Below are 18,391 nucleotides of genomic sequence, written 5' to 3'. Positions count from 1 at the left end.
TCTGTGCCCCCAACCCAAGGCACCCTGAGGCCTCTCCTGCTCCCCAAAATTCAGCTGAAGTTTGCAAAAGGCTTCACAATGCACTGAGCAAGACACAAGAGCCTTTTGTCAGGTGAACAATACACACAGAAAGACCCTTATTTCCAGTCTGAATATGCTCAAACCACCCTTTTAAACCCAGTTATAAACAAGCCAAACCCAACCAGAGGACAAAGGCGGCTTTTCAGCAGAGCCCACAGTGCAGTGCCCACACAGTGCCCAGGGACAGAGCCAGGCTGTTGGCCTGGGCCTGCCTGGGGCAGAGCACACCTGGGGCATAGGTGCTGACCCCTGAGCCCTATATGGGCCAGCACATACCTGTGGCACAGCTGCGGAGCCCTGCTTGGGACAGAACACACCTGTGTCCCGGGTGCTGTGCCCTGTGCCCTGCCTGGTACGAACACACCTGTGCCCTGTGTCCTGCCCGGTACGAACACACCTGTGCCCTGTGTCCTGTGCCCTGTGCCCTGCCCGGTACGAACACACCTGTGTCCAAGGTGCTGCGCCCCCGCCGGGCCCGGAGCCGCAGCCTGGGCACCGCTGGGTTCTGCCCCGCTGCCAGAGGCACCCTCCGCTCCCAGGGGCTCCTCCTGCTCCCTGCAGGCCATGGCGCTGCCGTCCACGGGGCCTCTCCCGCCCGGCCGGACCGTGGGGATCACCCACACCCGCACCGCGGGGATCGGCGCGGCCACAGCCCCGGCCCTGCGACCCCGAGCCCGGGCAGGCCGCGCCGGGCCCTGTCCCCGTCCCCGTCCCCGTCCCCGTCCCCGTCCCCGTCCCCGTCTCCGTCCGTCTCCGTCCCCCCCGCCCCCGTCCCCGTCCCCGTCCCCGTCCCCGTCCCCGTCCCCACCGCAGCACTCACATCCCCGCCTGGCCGGGCCGCAGGGAAGGGGCGGTGCGGCCGCAGCTCCGCCCGGCGCGGGGCGGGCCCGGACGGGCACAGGGAGAGACACCGGCGGGCGGGAGGGGCTGCTGGGCCTGAGTACGGGCGGGACACCGAGCCGACACACGGGGACACCGAACCGGCTCACGGGGGTGACATCGCCCCAGTCCAGCTCTCATGGGTGTCACCGAACCAGCTCACACGGTGACACCAAATAGTTCACAGAGGTGACACTGAACCAGCTCACAGGGGTGACATCTCCCCGAACCAGCTCTCATGGGTGACACTGAACCAGCTCACACAGGTGACACCGAGCCAGCTCACACAGGTGACACTGAGCCAGCTCAGACAGGTGACACTGAACCAGCTCACACAGGTGACACCGAGCCAGCTCACACAGGTGACACTGAGCCAGTTCACACAGGTGACACTGAGCCAGCTCTCATTGGTGACACCGAGCCAGCTCACACAGATGACACTGAATCAGTTCACACAGGTGACACGGAGCCAGCTCACACAGGTGACACTGAACCAGCTCACACAGGTGACACTGAGCCAGCTCAGACAGGTGACACCAAACCAGCTCACACAGGTGACACGGAGCCAGCTCACACAGGTGACACCAAACCAGCTCTCACAGGTGACACCAAACCAGCTCACAGGGGTGACATCTCCCCGAACCAGCTCTCATGGGTGACACTGAAACAGCTCTAATGGGTGACACCAAAACAGCTCACACAGGTGACACCGAGCCAGCTCACACAGGTGACACTGAACCAGCTCACACAGGTGACACTAAGCCAGCTCACACAGGTGACACGGAGCCAGCTCACACAGGTGACACCAAACCAGCTCTCACAAGTGACACCAAACCAGCTCACAGGGGTGACATCTCCCCGAACCAGCTCTCAGGGGTGACACTGAAACAGCTCTAATGGGTGACACCAAAACAGCTCACACAGGTGACACCGAGCCAGCTCACACAGGTGACACTGAACCAGCTCACACAGGTGACACCAAACCAGCTCACACAGGTGACACCAAACCAGCTCACACAGGTGACACTGAGCCAAAGGCAGCTGAGCAGGCACAGGACGAGCTGTGGGTCTGATGTGGGAGCCGGGAGGACTCAGCCCCCACCGTCGTTTTCTGTCAGGCTTCAAGGTGGTTCCACACAGATGATATATTTGGATTGGCAAATCTCGTCCTCATCATAACAAAATTCAGTTCCCAGTAGGTGCAGAGATGTAGCAGGTCTGCATTAGGATGAAGAAAACAAAGGTGAAATAGTGATCTTACCCAACAGCAGCAGAAGTCCTGCTGATTTGGACAGGTCAGGATTCCCTCTGGGAACACCATCCCTAAATTCAGGCACATGGGAAGAATCAGTGATTTTCAAGACTAAGTGTACTTAACTAATTATGCTTGAATCTATAGAAAAAGCACACCTTATGCAGGTGTACAAGTAAATCCACACCCCCATCATGAATGATGGGCCTTGGAGAGAAGCAGTTCCTGTCAGAGCAGGGAGAAATGCCCATGAGCACTTTTCTTGGAAGGAGTAATGTCTTTTTTATGAGAATTCCAGATAAATGTCTTTCTTTTTAAAATACACCAGCTTTGGCCTGACATTCAGTTTTGATGGATGCTTGGACTTCACCTTGGTATTTATTTGGCAGCAGGAGACTGTTATCCCATGAAAACATTCTATCCCTCTGACATTATCTTTTAATTAACATTTCTTTTGTTCTGCCCCTTTGTGTGCTGCATCAGTACTCATTCAGTATATCTACCTTTTCTTCCTTGTTCCTGACTACTTAATGCTTGGGGCTTAATTAGAGTTTGAGTGTTTGGTTAATAAGCTGCAAATACAACGTGTTCTTATTTCATTTTCATTTATATTAACGTTTAGTTAAATTAAAAATCAACTTGTAGACTCATTTCCATATTTGTTGGATGACAGAAATTGTTTTTCATATTTACTTTCCCATTAACAGGCCCTGGCATAGGCGTCCAGAGAAGCTGTGGCTGCCCCATCCCTGGGAATGTCCCAGGCCAGGTTGGACAGGGCTTGGAGCACCCTGGGCTGGTGGGAGGTGTCCCTGCCCAGGGCAGGGGTGGCACTGGGTGGGCTTTAAGGTCCCTCCCAACCCAACCCATTCTGTGATTCTGTGATTCTGTGATTAATCATTGACATCTAAACTGTGACACCCACACTCCTCTGAATGGAGAGTTTTCTTAGTCATTCCTTTTTTCACCACCAAATATCAACTGAAAATGTCTGTTCTGGATAGTTGTGACATGCATTGCTTTCCTTTTCCTCCTCTTATCCCACAGGCTGGATTCTTCCCTGCAGGCTGATTCCCACCAGGCCCCCAGTAATCCCCTCTGCTTTCTGCACCAGTGGCAGAGACATGCTCCCTTGGAGGCACCCTAAGGAAGGGCTCCTATAGAATCAGGGAATCATTAAGGTTGGACGAAGACCTCTGAGGTCATCAAGTTCAACCCTTGGTCCAACCCCTACTGTGATCACCAGATCATGGTACTCAGTGCCACATCCAGTCTCATCTTAAAAACCTCCAGGGATGGAGAATCCACCCCTTCTCTGGGCAGCCCGTTCCAATGCCTGACCACTCTCTCTGTAAAGAATTTCTTCCTGATATCCAACCTAAACCTACCCTGGCAGAGCTTAAGCTGTGCCCTCTTGTCCTACTGTTGGTTGCCTGAGAGAAGAGACCAACCTCCTGTCAGGGAATTGTAGAGAGTGTTAAGGTCTCCCCTGAGCCTCCTCTTCTCCAGGCTAAACACCCCCAGCTCCCTCAGCCTCTCCTCATAGGACTTGTGCTCCAGCCCCTTCACCAGTCCAACAATCAACCCAGCACCACCCTGTTCACCACTAAACCAGGTCCCCAGGTGCCACATCCACAGGTTTTTTGAGCACTTCCAGGGCTGTTGACTCCACCACTGCCCTGGACAACCTGTTCCAGTGCTTGACAAACCTCTCTATGAAGAAATTCTTCCTAATGTCCAACCTAAACCTTCCCTGGTTCATCTTTAGACTAACACCCATTCACTCTTGCTAAGGTACGATTCTTTTTGCCTTCAGCAGGAAAGAAATACAATCAAGACACAGACATATTTCCATGCAGGACACAATCTTTAGTATATTATAAATCAGAAAATACTGTTTCTGGTGTCTGTGCACAATCTGGGTGTTCTATGACTGTTATTCTTGATCCTGCCATGGCTCCAAGGGCCTGCAGCGGGGATACTGAGCATGGGACACACCATGTGCCCTCATTCCCCACTCCAGAGGAGGGACAGTCCCACTGTGGAAACTTCTCCACTTGGTTGCATTGCTGCAATGACTTTCTTACAGATTTTCAACAAACCATAACATTGTTGCTCAGTCTTATCTTTTTGTGTAGGAAGGTGATTGTTTCCTCATGAATGAGGCCCAAGACACTCAAGGGACTGAGTGACCAGTGCTGGATTTTGGATATTGTCTGAGCTCCAGTTTTTTGCCAGCAAACTTTGCAAGACAAATGGATTTGCAAACCTTATATCATGGTAGGAGAAACACAGCTGAGCCAATAATGACATTTTTGGTTCACCAGTCACTCTGAAAAAAACTTCTTTGGAGAAGATATGGGGTCCAAAATACCTTTTTTACATTACAGTATTTGAAGCAGTGAAATTTTAAAAAGAAAAACATAAGTCAGTCTTTTCCGAAAATATATTTTAAATACATATAAGTTAAATGAGTCTGATTTTTATTTATTTAAAAACAAATTAGTCCAATTTTTATTTATTTAAAAATCAAATTCAACAAATAATAAACTTTTAAATTAATATACATTTACACAGTGTACTGGAATAGCTGAACCCATACTTTTGACTGAAAGGTATTTCCCATTAAATTCTGCTGAGTAATAATCTTCTCTTTACAAATCTGAAAAGCAGGAATAAGTCAGCATCAAGTAGGAGAGGATGACCTAAGTGTCTTAGAATTAAAGCACACAGAACAAGCAGAGATTAGTTACAGACCACACAGAACTCAGCCTTCTCCACATTTTTTGGAATCCTTCAAAATTCAGCCCAAAATACACCATAAAAGGGAGAAAACAGATGAAACATAACCCAGCTCATGCAGTGAACTGTTGTTATTTCTCAGCTCATGGCTCTGTTTTCCCAAGACAAAGGCACTGTTGTCTCCTTGGCCCATTTTGCTCCTGTGGTGACAGATGCCACCGGGCTGGTTTGGGCACTGGCACCGGTGCTGTGCCAAGGGCAGGAATCGCCGCACACCTGAAGGCACAGCCACGTCGTGGGGCTAATGAATAACCAGCAGCCATTTCCTCTCCAGGCATGGCCTGTCTGACATGCTCTCCATGGTGCAGGACTCATTCATCACACGCTGACAACCACAAAAGGGCTGCCTGCCTTGCAAACAGAAACTCTGCCTGGCAATGGGCTCTGGCTCAGAACGGATCCCACAGCGCCCTGTCCTGCCCAGGGCCTCCTTCAGGCTGCTCATGGGATTGGTCTCCTGAAAGGTCAGGGCTCCACCTGTGTGGATCCATGGGAAGATGACTCCAGGAGTCTTGTCACGACACCTGAACTCCACAGACACTGTTCTCAGTTGAGCTTCTCAGGGGCTTTCAGGGTCTTCAACTCTTATCGATAAATAAATCACTTGACAGCATCAAATTTTATGGGCTTTTCTGGTAGTTTATTTCTCATTCCTCTTCCTCATGGGTTACAGTTACGAGGTAGTTGTGGAGAGAAGGGAAGAAGAGCAGAAGGAGAAGAGGAGACAAGGGTGCAACTGGGTTTACATTGACAAATTTAAATGATTCTTGCGCAAGAATGTTCAAGTTTCAGGAGGGACCATATTCAGAACTATTTTTTCACACAGTTACACACAATCTTAAAACCTGTACACAGCATGTAAACATGCAAACTATCCAACATCACACAGCTATAGCTCATTATTAAGTAATGCATATTTTCAAAAATTGCTAGATCTAAACAGTCTTAATGCAACTTATTTTAACTTTATAAAAGAGCTCTCTTAATGTTACTCCACGAAGTTTCTGCAGCTTCATTTCTTGCTTCTGCACCAGCTCAAGGTCTCCAGACAAATTCCATTCTTATCTTGGCAGCACCTGCAAACTTGTCTTTGATTCGCCAGCCTGGAAATGTATCAATCTCAACAAGTCTGAACTGCAAAACCAACACACAGAGGAAGAAGCCTGACTGTGTCCCCTGTGAAAGGGATGGGCCAGTTGGGCCTTGCAGGAATTGTGCCAGTTTACTAAAGCTGCTCAAGTATTTCTTCTTTAGTAGAAGGAGGGAACTTGGCAAAAGCCCTTCATCAGCTTCTCCCCTCACTTAGAAGAGAAAATGACTTCCTAGTTTCATAGAATCATAGAATTGTGGAATTGTTAAGCGTGGAAAACACCTTTAAGATCATCAAGTCCAACTGTCAACCACTGCCCCACCACCCTGTTCACCACTAAACCATGTCCTTGAGTGCCATGTCCACATGTTTTTTGACCACTTTCAGGGATGGTGACCCCACCACTGTCCTGGGTAGCCTGTTCCAATACTTGACAACCCTTTCCACGACAAAATTTTCTCAATTTTTTCCCATCTAAACCTTCCCTGGCCCAGCCTGAGGCCGTGCCCTCTCCTCCTGTCCCTGTGCCCTGGGGCACAGCCCGACCCCCTGTCCTGGCTCCCCCCTCTGGCAGGGACTGCAGAGCCAGAAGGTGCCCCATGAGCCTCCTTCTCTCCAGGCTGAGCCCCACCAGCTCCCTCAGCTGCTCCTGCTGCTCCAGCCTCTTCCCAGCTCTGTTCCCTTCCCTTCTCCAGTCCCTCAAGGTCTGTCTTGTCATGAGGGGCCCACAACAAGAAGTTCCAATGTTCTCTGATTGTGAAATTACTCAAATATGATGAGTAATGAAACACAGTAAAGGTTTTTCCATATGAAGAAACGGGAAAATTACAGACCAAAGTCAGTGGCAGCAAATTCACGATTCTATGAAAACATTGCCTGTGGATCACTGATGCAACCTCTGGGCACCTCCCTCACAGGTGAACCATTGTGATGCCAAATTAAGAGTTGATACAACTTCCAGTATTACTTTAACCTCCAAGAAACTTTGCAGTTACTGCCTGGAGCTGGAATAACGCAGGAGTTGGGATAAGCCCAGCAGACCTGATGAGGCCTGACATGTGCTCCTCTCCCCTCCCCTCCACGGAGCCACCTTCAGATCTCAGCCCTCTCTTGTCACGACAGCCTGTCCTCTGCAGAGGGAACAGCACTGTGTGAACCGGCTCATTTTGCTTCAGCTCTGAGAGGCCAAATATCCCTCCTTAAAGGGCAATCCTTTGGGACTGACATAAGAGCCACGTCACAAATACTTTGCTTGTAAACCTCTTTGAGCTGAGGCTTTTGAAACAAGTAACATCAAGGAATCTGTGGCTCAAATCAGGAGTGAGACACTTGTAAAGGAACATACAGAGAAGGGATTTATTTGTTTATGTTGGGACTGGCTTTTCTTGTGAAAAAATTTAATAGTAACTCATTACATAAATTTCTACAGTAATATAATTGGTGCTTTTCAAACAGAAAATAATATTTTGAGAGCCTGTGCTACTTTGATCTCTTTGATCCTGAGGGCTTTGATCTGCCATGGGGTGACAAGACAGAGATCAGGCATTTACTTTGGTGTGTGCTGCAAATGGGAAATTATTGATTCCTGTAATCCAGCAGAGCAGAAAAAGGTCTGTGCTTTTTATAGCTCGGAAACTGATACAGCTTCTTCCCTTGCTGCTGCTCAAAGCTGCTGGAAAGGTAAGGCCTGAATATTCCTTAAAGAGAATATTATTTTCCTCACAGTCTTATCTTCACTCTTATTAGCCCAAATCCTTCTCCCTCTCTGAATTACAACTACTCAAGACCCTCAGGTTTTAAAGCATGGCATGATCCCCTAAGCACCACTCTGTCCCTTCAGTATCAGATGATTTTCAAGATGAGAGATGTTGGCTATTGCACCAGAATTCAGATGATACAAATCCCAGCAAGGGTTTATCCAAAACAGCCTTTAAATACCCATTTCCAGTTCCCTGAAGGGGCTCAGCTTAGTGCCTTGAGCCAATGGCTAGTGATGGAAGCCTAAAACTTGATTTACTCTCATACCTTGTAAACATCTGCAAGTCAGTGTCAACCTGGAGAAAACTGTGCTTATTGCAACGAGGTACCTTCTGCAGCAAACCCACTTTTCAAACAAGTGATTCATTTGCAGGTCCCTTCGGAGGCGCAGCCTGTTATTCACGGGGTGAGCACGAGCACAGGAGGGAAACACAATTAAGTTAATTAACACATTCTCTGTTACTTCAGATTAGTCTTGAAATTAATTTGCAACCATTCTCCCAGAGCATGTTTATAACTGTGTGTATGGTATATATTTTTTTAATTTCATTGACAATTACAGGCACACCCTGCAGTCTAGTACTCTGGTTTCTCTCAGAATAACCAGGCTCGTGCATAACGTGCAGTTTCATTCCTAGGAAGAACCAGATACACTAAACCTGCTTTCCTTTAATAACTACCTTGTTCAGCTGAGCACATCTCGTTGATATTTGCCCTGTTCTGGTTTTTAAGTGCTTTAATAATCTGAGTGATAAGTGAAGTACAACACAAACTTCTGCCCCACCTTTTCCAAGTACATTCAAACACAAACACCAGGCACTCAGCTGGTGGAAAAAGTGTAATAAACCCTGGCAAAATGGTTAAAAGTATATTGTTATACTATTCAGGCTACCAGGCAAGGTTTTAGTCTTAGATTTTGGGACATTTTTGTTGCTGCTGGCCTCCTGCACCTTTCCCATTACCAAGGTAACAATTGCTACGTTGGTGTTGGAGTTTAATCAGTTTGGGGCTGGGGAAGGAAATGCAGTTTTATGTCCTAAAGAGATGATGGAATCCCAGAATAATTTGGGGCGAAAGGGACCTTAAGGATCATCTCATTCCAACCTCCTGCCATGGGTCGGGGATGTCACTCACCAGATCAGGTTGCTCAGGGCCCCATCCAGCCTGGCCTTGAACACTTCCAACCAGGAGCATGGAAATTCTGCTGCCAGCAGCACAGTCAGCACTTGCAGTGACACCTCTGCTGTCCCAGGGTTCAGGCAGGGTGGTGTGGCTGCTGGGAACAATGATCATCATCATCACACAAAACATGCTTGAAACATTTCCAAATCTGTTATTGCTTTTCAGTATCTTCTTATTTCTGTGCTAGTTTTAGATTCATGAATTGCAATGTGTCAGTGCCTCCTGAGACAGCCTGGAGGAATTCAATCTCAGTGCTCACCTGAGCACAGCTGAGAAAAGCAAGGGAACCACAGCAATATGAACCAAAGAACCTGACTTTATTCCAGGTTTTGGAGATTGGGTCAGCTCAGAACTATTCAGAAACTCCTTCAGAGTCAAAGGCCTTCAGCTGAAATTCCTCACTGGCACCATGAGGTGTTCACATGATGGGGATGTCTTGTGATAACAAGATGGGACATTTTATTTGTTCTCAAATACCATGACAGAATCTAGAGGCACATTATCAGATAATTGGCACTCAAACCGTATGAGGCATTATGGATCAACCTCAGTGTTTTGAGTCACTTGTTGTAGCAAACAGGCAGCTGGTACAACCCAGTGTTTTATGATGACATCCCTAAACCAACATTTCCATTGCTGAATGGTGACGGAGGGAGGATGACAAAGAGACATCACGGTCAGGAGGAGCTGAACGAGGCCACACAGCTGCCAAAACATCCTCCCACAGCACTGCAGGGAGCCAGACTGTGCTTATGGGAGGAAAGAACTGAACTGTTACACAAAGCATTTCAAGAGAAGCGGCACATGGGGGATGTTACAGTGTTGTTTTGAAAGGGTGAAGGACACTCCTTCAAGTCATGGTGATCAAATTCCCTAAGGAATGTCCCAATGGTATTTTTAAATCAATTTTTCAGTCACTTTAGGCAACACTCTAAAAAAAATTGACTTAATTAATATTGATCCAGAACTTGACAGACAGCTCAGAGAAATTAGAGGGAGCAGACAGGACTCTGCCACAGCGCTTGCTCTGCTTTATGCCCAGGAACCTCATCTGGGAGCCAGAAATCTGTGAAGCAAAGGGGAACCTCACCAGCAAGAAAAGAAGAGAAGGGCCTGCATGTAGTCTGAGCAGCTACAGCACAGCTCTGGGGGGTGTTCTGGTGTGTGGCCAGAGCAGCCATCAGAAGGTACCCAAAATCAGGTTGTGACACACACTGCTGGATCACACGCCCACATGTGATCTGTGTTGTTTTCCTGAGATCAAGATAACATCTCTTATTTGTATTGCAATAAAAATCCCTACTGGTGAATAGCCATTAGACAGAAAATAATGATAATACATGCCTATATTTATACATAAAAAGTAGTAGAGATGACATGGGAACAAGAGTACATTCAGTGCACTGTGATACAATTCAAGAAATATTTGGTTTTTAGAAAATCTCATAGCCAGAGATCCTTTAAAAATTTCAAAGATGACACCTTGCTTCCCTCACCCATTCCATATGTAAAATCCATACTGTAATGCTTGGCCTGCTCAGTGGGCTTGGTTGATTCACTCTGGACAAGGCACAGGACAGACAACAAACTTCTCAGGAGGTTCAGTAACAAAATTTTACTTGCAAATTTTGGAAACTTAAGGTAGAATAAGATACTTGGCAAATTTTAAACCAACAGCCAAAGTAAGACTTGTCACAAACTTTAATTTATCCAGACAAAACAAGGCACTTAAAAGAATTTTTTAGTCTGGCTTACAATATATTGCAAGAAGAAGTTCGGAGAAGAGAGAATGAGAATGTGAGAGAATGTGCCATTCTGGGGCAGCCCATGGGTCACTGTGCCATTCTAGGGCAGTCCATGGGTACTGTGCCATTCTGGGGCAGCCCATGGGTCACTGTGCCATTCTGGGGCAGCCCTTGGGTCACTGTGCCATTCTAGGGCAGTCCATGGGTACTGTGCCATTCTGGGGCAGCCCATGGGTCACTGTGCCATTTGGGGCAGCCCATGGGTCACTGTGCCATTCTAGGACAGCCCATGGGTCACTGTGCCATTTGGGGATAGGCCGTGGGTCACTGTGCCATTCTGGGGCAGCCCATGGGTCACTGTGCCATTTGGGGCAGCCCATGGGTCACTGTGCCATTTGGGGACAGGCTGTGGGTCACTCACTGTGTACAAACTGTTCTGGCTGAGTGTGGGGAGCCAAACCAGGCAATTCTGTTTGCTGTTCCTGGACTCCTCCCACCTGAAAGCAGCATCCACCTTGGCTCTGCAACTGAGCATCATTAGGGCCAAAGCTTTCCATCCAGTGCTCACTAATAATCACAGAATCACAGAATCATAGAATGGATTGGGTTGGAAAAGACCTCCGAGATCATCAAGTCCAACCCTTGGTCCAACTCCAGTCCCTTTACCAGACCATGGCACTCAGTGCCACGGCCAATCTCATTTTAAACCCCTTCAGGAATGGGGAATCCACCCTCTCTCTGGGCAGCCCATTCCAATGCCTGACCACTCTCTCTTTAAAGAATTTTCTTTCTGATATCCAACCTAATGTGCTGTTTAATGTGCCTGAGGTTGGCACTTGTGGTTGGCAATTCAGAGTTGGTCATACATAGATTAATGCAAGTAAAATGTACCCACATCAGAAATGCTCGAGCATGCCCTAAGCCAGGGCACCCTGAATGAGCTGTGGTGCACTGTCCCCTGCAGTGTTTAGTATTAGTAATATAACTGCTTCTAGAATTATGGATAATACAACCTTTCTGCTTTACAGAAATGTTGAGATCTGTTTGCTAGTGTGGTCTCTTGGATGGGTGGATGTGACAGAAAAAGAATTTCATTATTCTTGAACAGAGCATGGTTTGAACCACATGCAGTACATAATGTTCCAGGACACACTCTTGAGTAACGAAAACTAATCAAGTATCATCCTTTCTGTCCCCTCTTCTGAAAGGTCCCCCTGTCCACATATCAGCAGTATTTGAACAGGGAATTAAAGACTACAAAATCTCAATGTGAAAAAAGAGAAGTATAAAGTTTGCCCAAGCAAACTCATTCTGGTATTTACTAATTTTTTGGTGTTCTTTTTTATTATTATCAGTTTTAGTGTATTTTTATCTGAACTTGTCTGTATGTTTTGTAACAGCCTGTCTTCTGGCAAGCTATTATTGGTTTATTTGTATATTTGCATGACTAAACAGTAGAATTTGTGAGAAAGAAAACAAATAATGATTGGGGGGGTTTTCTGATTGGATTTACAAGGAGATAAAACCTCCTATTTCCCTCTCCAGAGTGCCAAACGAGCCCAAATTGGAAGCCACCTTCCCAGCATCCCATCTGAACACTCTCAGTGTGCTTCATTTGTTTCAATTGCCAGGACAGCCAACCCTTTGGGAAGGTGCCTTCTTCCCAATTTCCAGTGTTTCACTGAAGGCCAGAGGCACATCATCAGTCATCCCAGACTGCTCTGATCCCACTGGAGCTGCTCCTTTGGTGTGATGCCAGTTCCTCCTGGGAGCTCCAGGGAGCCCCAGGGCCTGTTCGGAGCTCGAGGGGAACCAACAGACACCTGAAGTTATAGATCATTAGGAACAAATTCCTAGTAAATATCTCACTCCAGAAGTAAGGATTGAATTACCTGGCTGGGTTTGAAGGAGGCTGCAGGAAACATTGCCACAGATTGCTGCTGCTGCTGCCAGAGCAATATGCTTTGGGTTTCACTGTGCCTCATCTTCCTCTCCCGGAGTGCTGGGCAGAGTGCTGAGTGCCAGGGATACTTCAGGGATGGGCACTGTTTATCCCTGGCACCACACACACCAGTCTCACCTCTCCAGAGAATGTTTCTCCTTCCTGGGGCCTGCCTTGGAACACTGAGTAATTTGCCCCCTTGGTTAATTATTACACAATCCCATTTGTCTCTCTTTGCAGAAACCACGATGCGAGCCAGAGCTGGGAGAAAGGCAAGGAGGAGAAGCAGGGAAGGGCAGTTCCATGGAAACACAGAGCTTTGGGAACCTCCCTGATTTTCAGGATCGGATATGTAAGCTGTTGGTCCATGAATCAAAAACAAAGCCTTACACTTCACAAAAAGCTAAATTTTAGCAGTTTGCAAAGTATATCTATTTCAACTGCATTCCTAAGCCAAGTATGGAATGCCCATAGCTAAAACCTAATTATCTTTATTCACTCATTATTGGTGTAGGTTTGGAAATGATGTGTTGGCTCCCATTGCCTTTAATGTGTAAAAAGACAGACTAGAAAAAAACAACTTCTCACTTGAGTAGAAAAACATTTTAAAAAAAACCTGTTTTCTGCTTTTCAATTCATTCCAGTCCCCTCTGAAAGAAAAGTAGGTTTAGCTGTTCAAAAGATTCCCTACTGGGCCTTCACACCTCTTCAGCTTTGGTCTCCACCCACGGCCACCAGGTGCCAGTGAACAGGAATGAGGAGGCTCCCCCAGGATGCAGGACAGTGTTTCCAAACTGGCAGCAGCAAAAACTGCTGCAGAATGCTGAGGATGTGAACTCCAGGCCATAAATCCACTGCACATGCACTCAGCTCACAAGCCCACACCAATTTACAGCAAAAGATGCAGTTTAACTGTGAGCACTCAGAGGGCATTCCAAAGAATAAGGACATGCAGGAATGTGCTGAGGGGTAGAGCACCTGTGATTACAAAGATGCACTTTGAAGAGAATTTGGAAAGTTAATAAAATATTTAGATCCTTATAGGTAGCTTTTGCTCTGAAGGACTATCTTATGGTCTACTGAATTGTTTGTTAATTAAATTATGTCCTTTATAAGGAGGTCTAGGATTAAGAAAAGAGCTTAGCTGTGACTGAGGTTCTGCTTAACATTTGAATTCTGAAGCAAATGTTGTTTCTTGCAGATACAGTTCCTGCACATGCACATGGTCCTGCAATATAACTCATGCTTTGTTCATTGCACTAAGAAAATGGGGCATAAGCTGGAAGAAAAAAACCTTTATGGAGCTTTCAGCATAATTTTTTTAGTGGGATAGAATCACAGTCCCTAAAGTTAAGCAAGTGCAGGGTCAGACCTGAAAGAAAACTCCAGGAAGATCCAACAGAATGTATTCTGAACTCAAAAAAATACAGTATATCCTATTGCAAAAAGCTATAGAACAGAAAGTGTAGGGTAGATTTAGTTTTATTTATTTTTTAATTTGGGGTTTACATTTAAAAAATAGAGATGTTCATTATTTATACAGAAACATCCCATTTGTCTTCTGCTTTTCACCAAGTGCTTTCCAGTTCAGAAAGGGTCATTTGACTGTAATTAAGCCAAATTTTAGTGAATAATTCACTGCCTTTATTCTTTGTCCCATCCTATTCTTTAGCTGGGGCCAAAAGGCTCCAGCTTTCAAATATAACAAATGTTTAGTAAATAATTAGTAATAATTAAAGACTCAAAGCTGTTACAGCAGCCAATTATGAACAAAGAAGATTCTGTTTGTGAAATGAGAACTAATAAGGGAAAAATTAATTTCTCGTCAACTTAAATATTTCCAAACCCCTGGACCTTCATACAATGTACTCCTGGGAATCCCTGTGTAATTTCATTTGATCAACACAGAGCTCAAATTGGCATCCTTGTAACTAATTTACGCTATTACATAAAAATATGGGGAGAATAATTGGCACAGAGAAACCACAGCTGCAGAGTTGCTTCAGAGCTTTTTTCCTCTTTCTATGAATTATGTCAGATACCTTGCTACATAAATCAGAATGGCACTTTGGGGGCTCTTAGAGTCTGAAGTGCGTAAAGGATTTATAAATTTTAAGTAGAACTCTATTACTGTAAAATTAGTCAGTGTTGGGCTATATAGAAATTCTTCTGGTTTTATTCCTATGTTCCACACAACTTGTTACAAAACTCTTACATGGGAAAAGTAAGAAATAATTACATTTCCAAACTGAAAGTAAACTAAAATGAGCAAAGAATTTACAAATTGCATGAAAACCTGTTGACAAACACCCTTCTGTGGTTTTGGTTCTGGGTTGCCACCAGAACTACAAAGCACAGTTTGGCAATTCCACTGAAGAAAAAGTGAAAAATTGTAATTTTTTGCTGGAACAGAGTTCATCTAACAAAAATATTTAGTCTTGTAGGATTCCTGTTGTTCCAGTGTAACTGAGCCTGGCTGTAACCACAGCTGTGAAGTGCTAATGCACCTCGATGCTGAATCTGTCCCCTGATTAGTTACTTGCTATGCAGAGAACTGATCTGAGAGTGGGGACTTACTCAAAAGGAACCAAAACTCATAAGAAAGGCAGTTGGGGGGAGGAAGGAGAGTGCAAATGTGTCTCCAGGACCCCAAGAGGAAACATTTATAAATAACCCAAAAACTGGTGTCACCAGGATGCCATCCAATTAGGAGAAATAACGCAGGAGATGGATGTTGGTGTGCTCAGGGTGATCAGAGATGAGCAAAGCAGAGTGATGGCATCTTGTAGGGAGCAGCTCTGCCCTGGATAAATCAGCAGTGCAATCATTGGAATGTCCCTGAATTGGCCCTGACCTGCAGAATTAAAAGCAGAGGGAGGCAAAGGACCTTCACAGGCTCCCCCCCAGCCCAGCATGTGTTGTAACAATGGGCTTCCAGCTTCCTGCCTGGGCAACAGAACAGTCTGGAGAATGGATTTAGGAATTATTAGAGACATGGCCCTCTCCTATCACATCTCCTGTGAGATGGAGTGGCCTTGGCTTATTGCAAAGCTGAAAGCAGAACAGGAACAAATATTTTCCCACTGTCTTTTCCAGGCTATTTTTTGTATTATACCACCTTGCTTAGCTTTTGAGTGCTGCTGGGCACTGGGAAGAGCCTGTAATTGTGCTGGGTGTTCTTTTTCCCTCAACACTCAGTGAGAAGTTAGAGCAGGGCCACGGGTCCAAGCAGTTCAGGGTTTCCATTCCCTGTGCATTTGTCAATGTCTGAATTTCATCAACCATTGTGCTGCCCATTTGTCTGGTTCTGTTCCCATGAAGTTCATCACTGCCTTCTCGCAGGAAGACTTACACTAAATAATTTTGTCATCTGCAATTCCTGCTGACCTCATTTTTCTGTTCTACTCCTCATTTCTGCCTTTCTGGATAATTAATGAGTGTATTAAGTACTAACTGCAGCCCAGATCCTTGGGACATACTAATATTAACCTCCCACTGAATTGCAAACTGACAGCCTAATGAATTAAACTCTGCATGAGAACAACCGTGTGGACTGGGAAAATTGTGATTTACTCTGAAGCTGAAGAAAAAACCAAACCAAACCCCACCCAGAGCTCCGCAAGTACAAGCACCTGCAATTTCCATGGTCTTCCATGGGTCTTGGGAAAAACCAGGCTACTTGAGGAAAACCCAGGCCAGTTAAAGAGACGAAATATCACCTCTGGATGCCTGTTTCCATTGCTGTCCACAGAACCACTCAGCTATCAAAGGGGACCTTAAGCATTTTCCTCACTATGGAATTGCTGAGAGTGCCCAGAATATCCTTGGAACATCAAAGCTTGTTTAGGTGTTTGATCCAGAGGGAACAAGGTATAGATTTTATAGCTAATCAAGCCTGAAGTAAAAGCTGAACAAAGTGAACCAAACTGATGACTATTACAGCTATAATCATGTTGGCAGAACATCCTGCCTTGTCAGTCAGTTTTTTCTAGATATCAGAAAAATTCTCACTTTTCTCTGACACTTTGGTACGGTGTCTGTAGTGGATATTTCTGTAAGCAGAAAAATATATTTGGAACAAACACCAGCAAGCCACATAAAAAAGAGCAGTTTCTTAGTGTTCTGCCACTGTCATAAAAACAATATATTAGAAATTAGATATGTTATAAACATCAGCAGAAAGTCTAGAGTTATTCTTGGAACTATTATACTTCAGGATCTACAAAAGTGTTTTTATACAGCAGCTCTAAAATACTCTTAATTAGTGTCTTCCAAGTACAAATCCTGTTCTTTGAAGTTTGTACCAAAGAAGAGGTAGAAGAACACAAAAAATGCTAATGAATATTCACATACTCTTGAAATGAACCTCCTTCATTCATGAACATTTTGAGAGATCCAATTTTTTAGAACAAATCTTCACCAAAACTATGAAGGTGTAACAATGCATATGACGAATAATTTAATAAACTAAACCTGCATTACTGAGCTAATAGGCCTTTCCATAGGAAGCCCTAAAGGCCTTTGGGAAATGTGCCCTTTTTTGTACAGTTTTCCTCAGGTTCCAGTCAAAGCAGATTTTGGTTTTGGTTTTGTTTCTGGTTGCCACCTGTGCCTCACTGTCTGCACTGAATTTGTTTCAGCAACGTTGTATTTAACCTTTTTATTTGTTACGAATGTGCAGTTGCAAATTCCCATCAAAGACAACGTTTTTGCATCATAAATGATATGATTTTTCAATCTTGACCATTCCATTCCCATGGTAAATGGACTGGTAGGTAGGTGGTCTACCTGGAAAAGGGACCCTGAAAGGGATTCAGGAGACAAACCAGAGATCAGGTCCCTTCAGTGCAATGTGCACATGAACTGGTATCATCTGTTATCATCATTGCAGCACTTGCTGCTTCCCCACTCATTTACTGCAGGGAGTGATGCCCTCTTTGAACAGAGACTCATTGTACACAAGAGAACTTGTGTGAGGTTTCTTCAAGGCTGGCAAGAAGAACTGAATTTGCTGTACTTATGTATCTATTAGAATTTAAAAAATAGAATTGATTTTGATTGGAAAAAAATGTAATTTTACTGTTGAAATGCACACTTCAGAGTGCTAGTATAGATGGAGAACCACAGAGCAAGTCTGAGAACCTTGCTGTGTAGGGACAGAACCCTCCAGATCACTGCCAGTGCTGAGATAAGTGAGATCAGAAGACTCCCACGGGAAGAGAATGGGAAAAATAGATGAGATGATGGGATTTTACACATTGTTCCAATGTGGTGTTTAAAGCAGAAAAAATAGCAAACCAATTCAGAACAGTGTTAATGTTTAAAAAAAGACTCAGAATTATTTTACTTGACTGCCCACTTAAGATTTCTGAGTGTACATACCATAATTTGCAACCAAGTAACCTTGAAAAGACCAAATTCACTTTTGTTAGTACTATTAACTAAATCATTAAACATATTCACATGCCTATTTATAAATGGTATTCATTATTTTTGAGACGTAAGCCTACTGTGCTCTCCTAAATTACCCTGATGTATTTAAAGCAGAAACAAAGGCTGGGATTTTTTGTTTGTTACTTGTCTCATCTTGTGAATTCTCCCCACTCCTGCATTCATTGAGTTGTTGGGTGAGTAGCTCATTAATGTGATTTCTCTCTGTG

General features: G+C 45.1%; 1 protein-coding gene across 2 annotated transcripts in view; it reads right to left on the bottom strand.

Annotated features, from left to right (window-relative positions):
• Positions 1 to 943, bottom strand: part of HDAC11 (histone deacetylase 11) — a 30,139-nt gene extending 29,196 nt beyond the window's left edge. Inside the window, exon 1 of one of the 2 annotated variants that reach the window (XM_071550990.1) lies at positions 902 to 943. In XM_071550990.1, the coding sequence (XP_071407091.1) occupies positions 902 to 903 (2 nt within the window). In that variant the 5' untranslated portion in view covers positions 904 to 943. Of the gene's footprint in view, positions 1 to 525; positions 795 to 901 lie in introns of those variants that run through there. The other variant, XM_071550989.1, reaches the window with a different exon arrangement.
• Between the last annotated feature and the right edge of the window lie 17,448 nt (positions 944 to 18,391).

Source organism: Pithys albifrons, chromosome 3 (assembly GCF_047495875.1).
Source record: "Pithys albifrons albifrons isolate INPA30051 chromosome 3, PitAlb_v1, whole genome shotgun sequence".
In the NCBI taxonomy this organism is placed as follows: Eukaryota; Metazoa; Chordata; class Aves; order Passeriformes; family Thamnophilidae; genus Pithys; species Pithys albifrons.
Note: the sequence above shows the minus strand (reverse complement) of the source record. Positions and strands in the feature narration are given on the sequence as shown.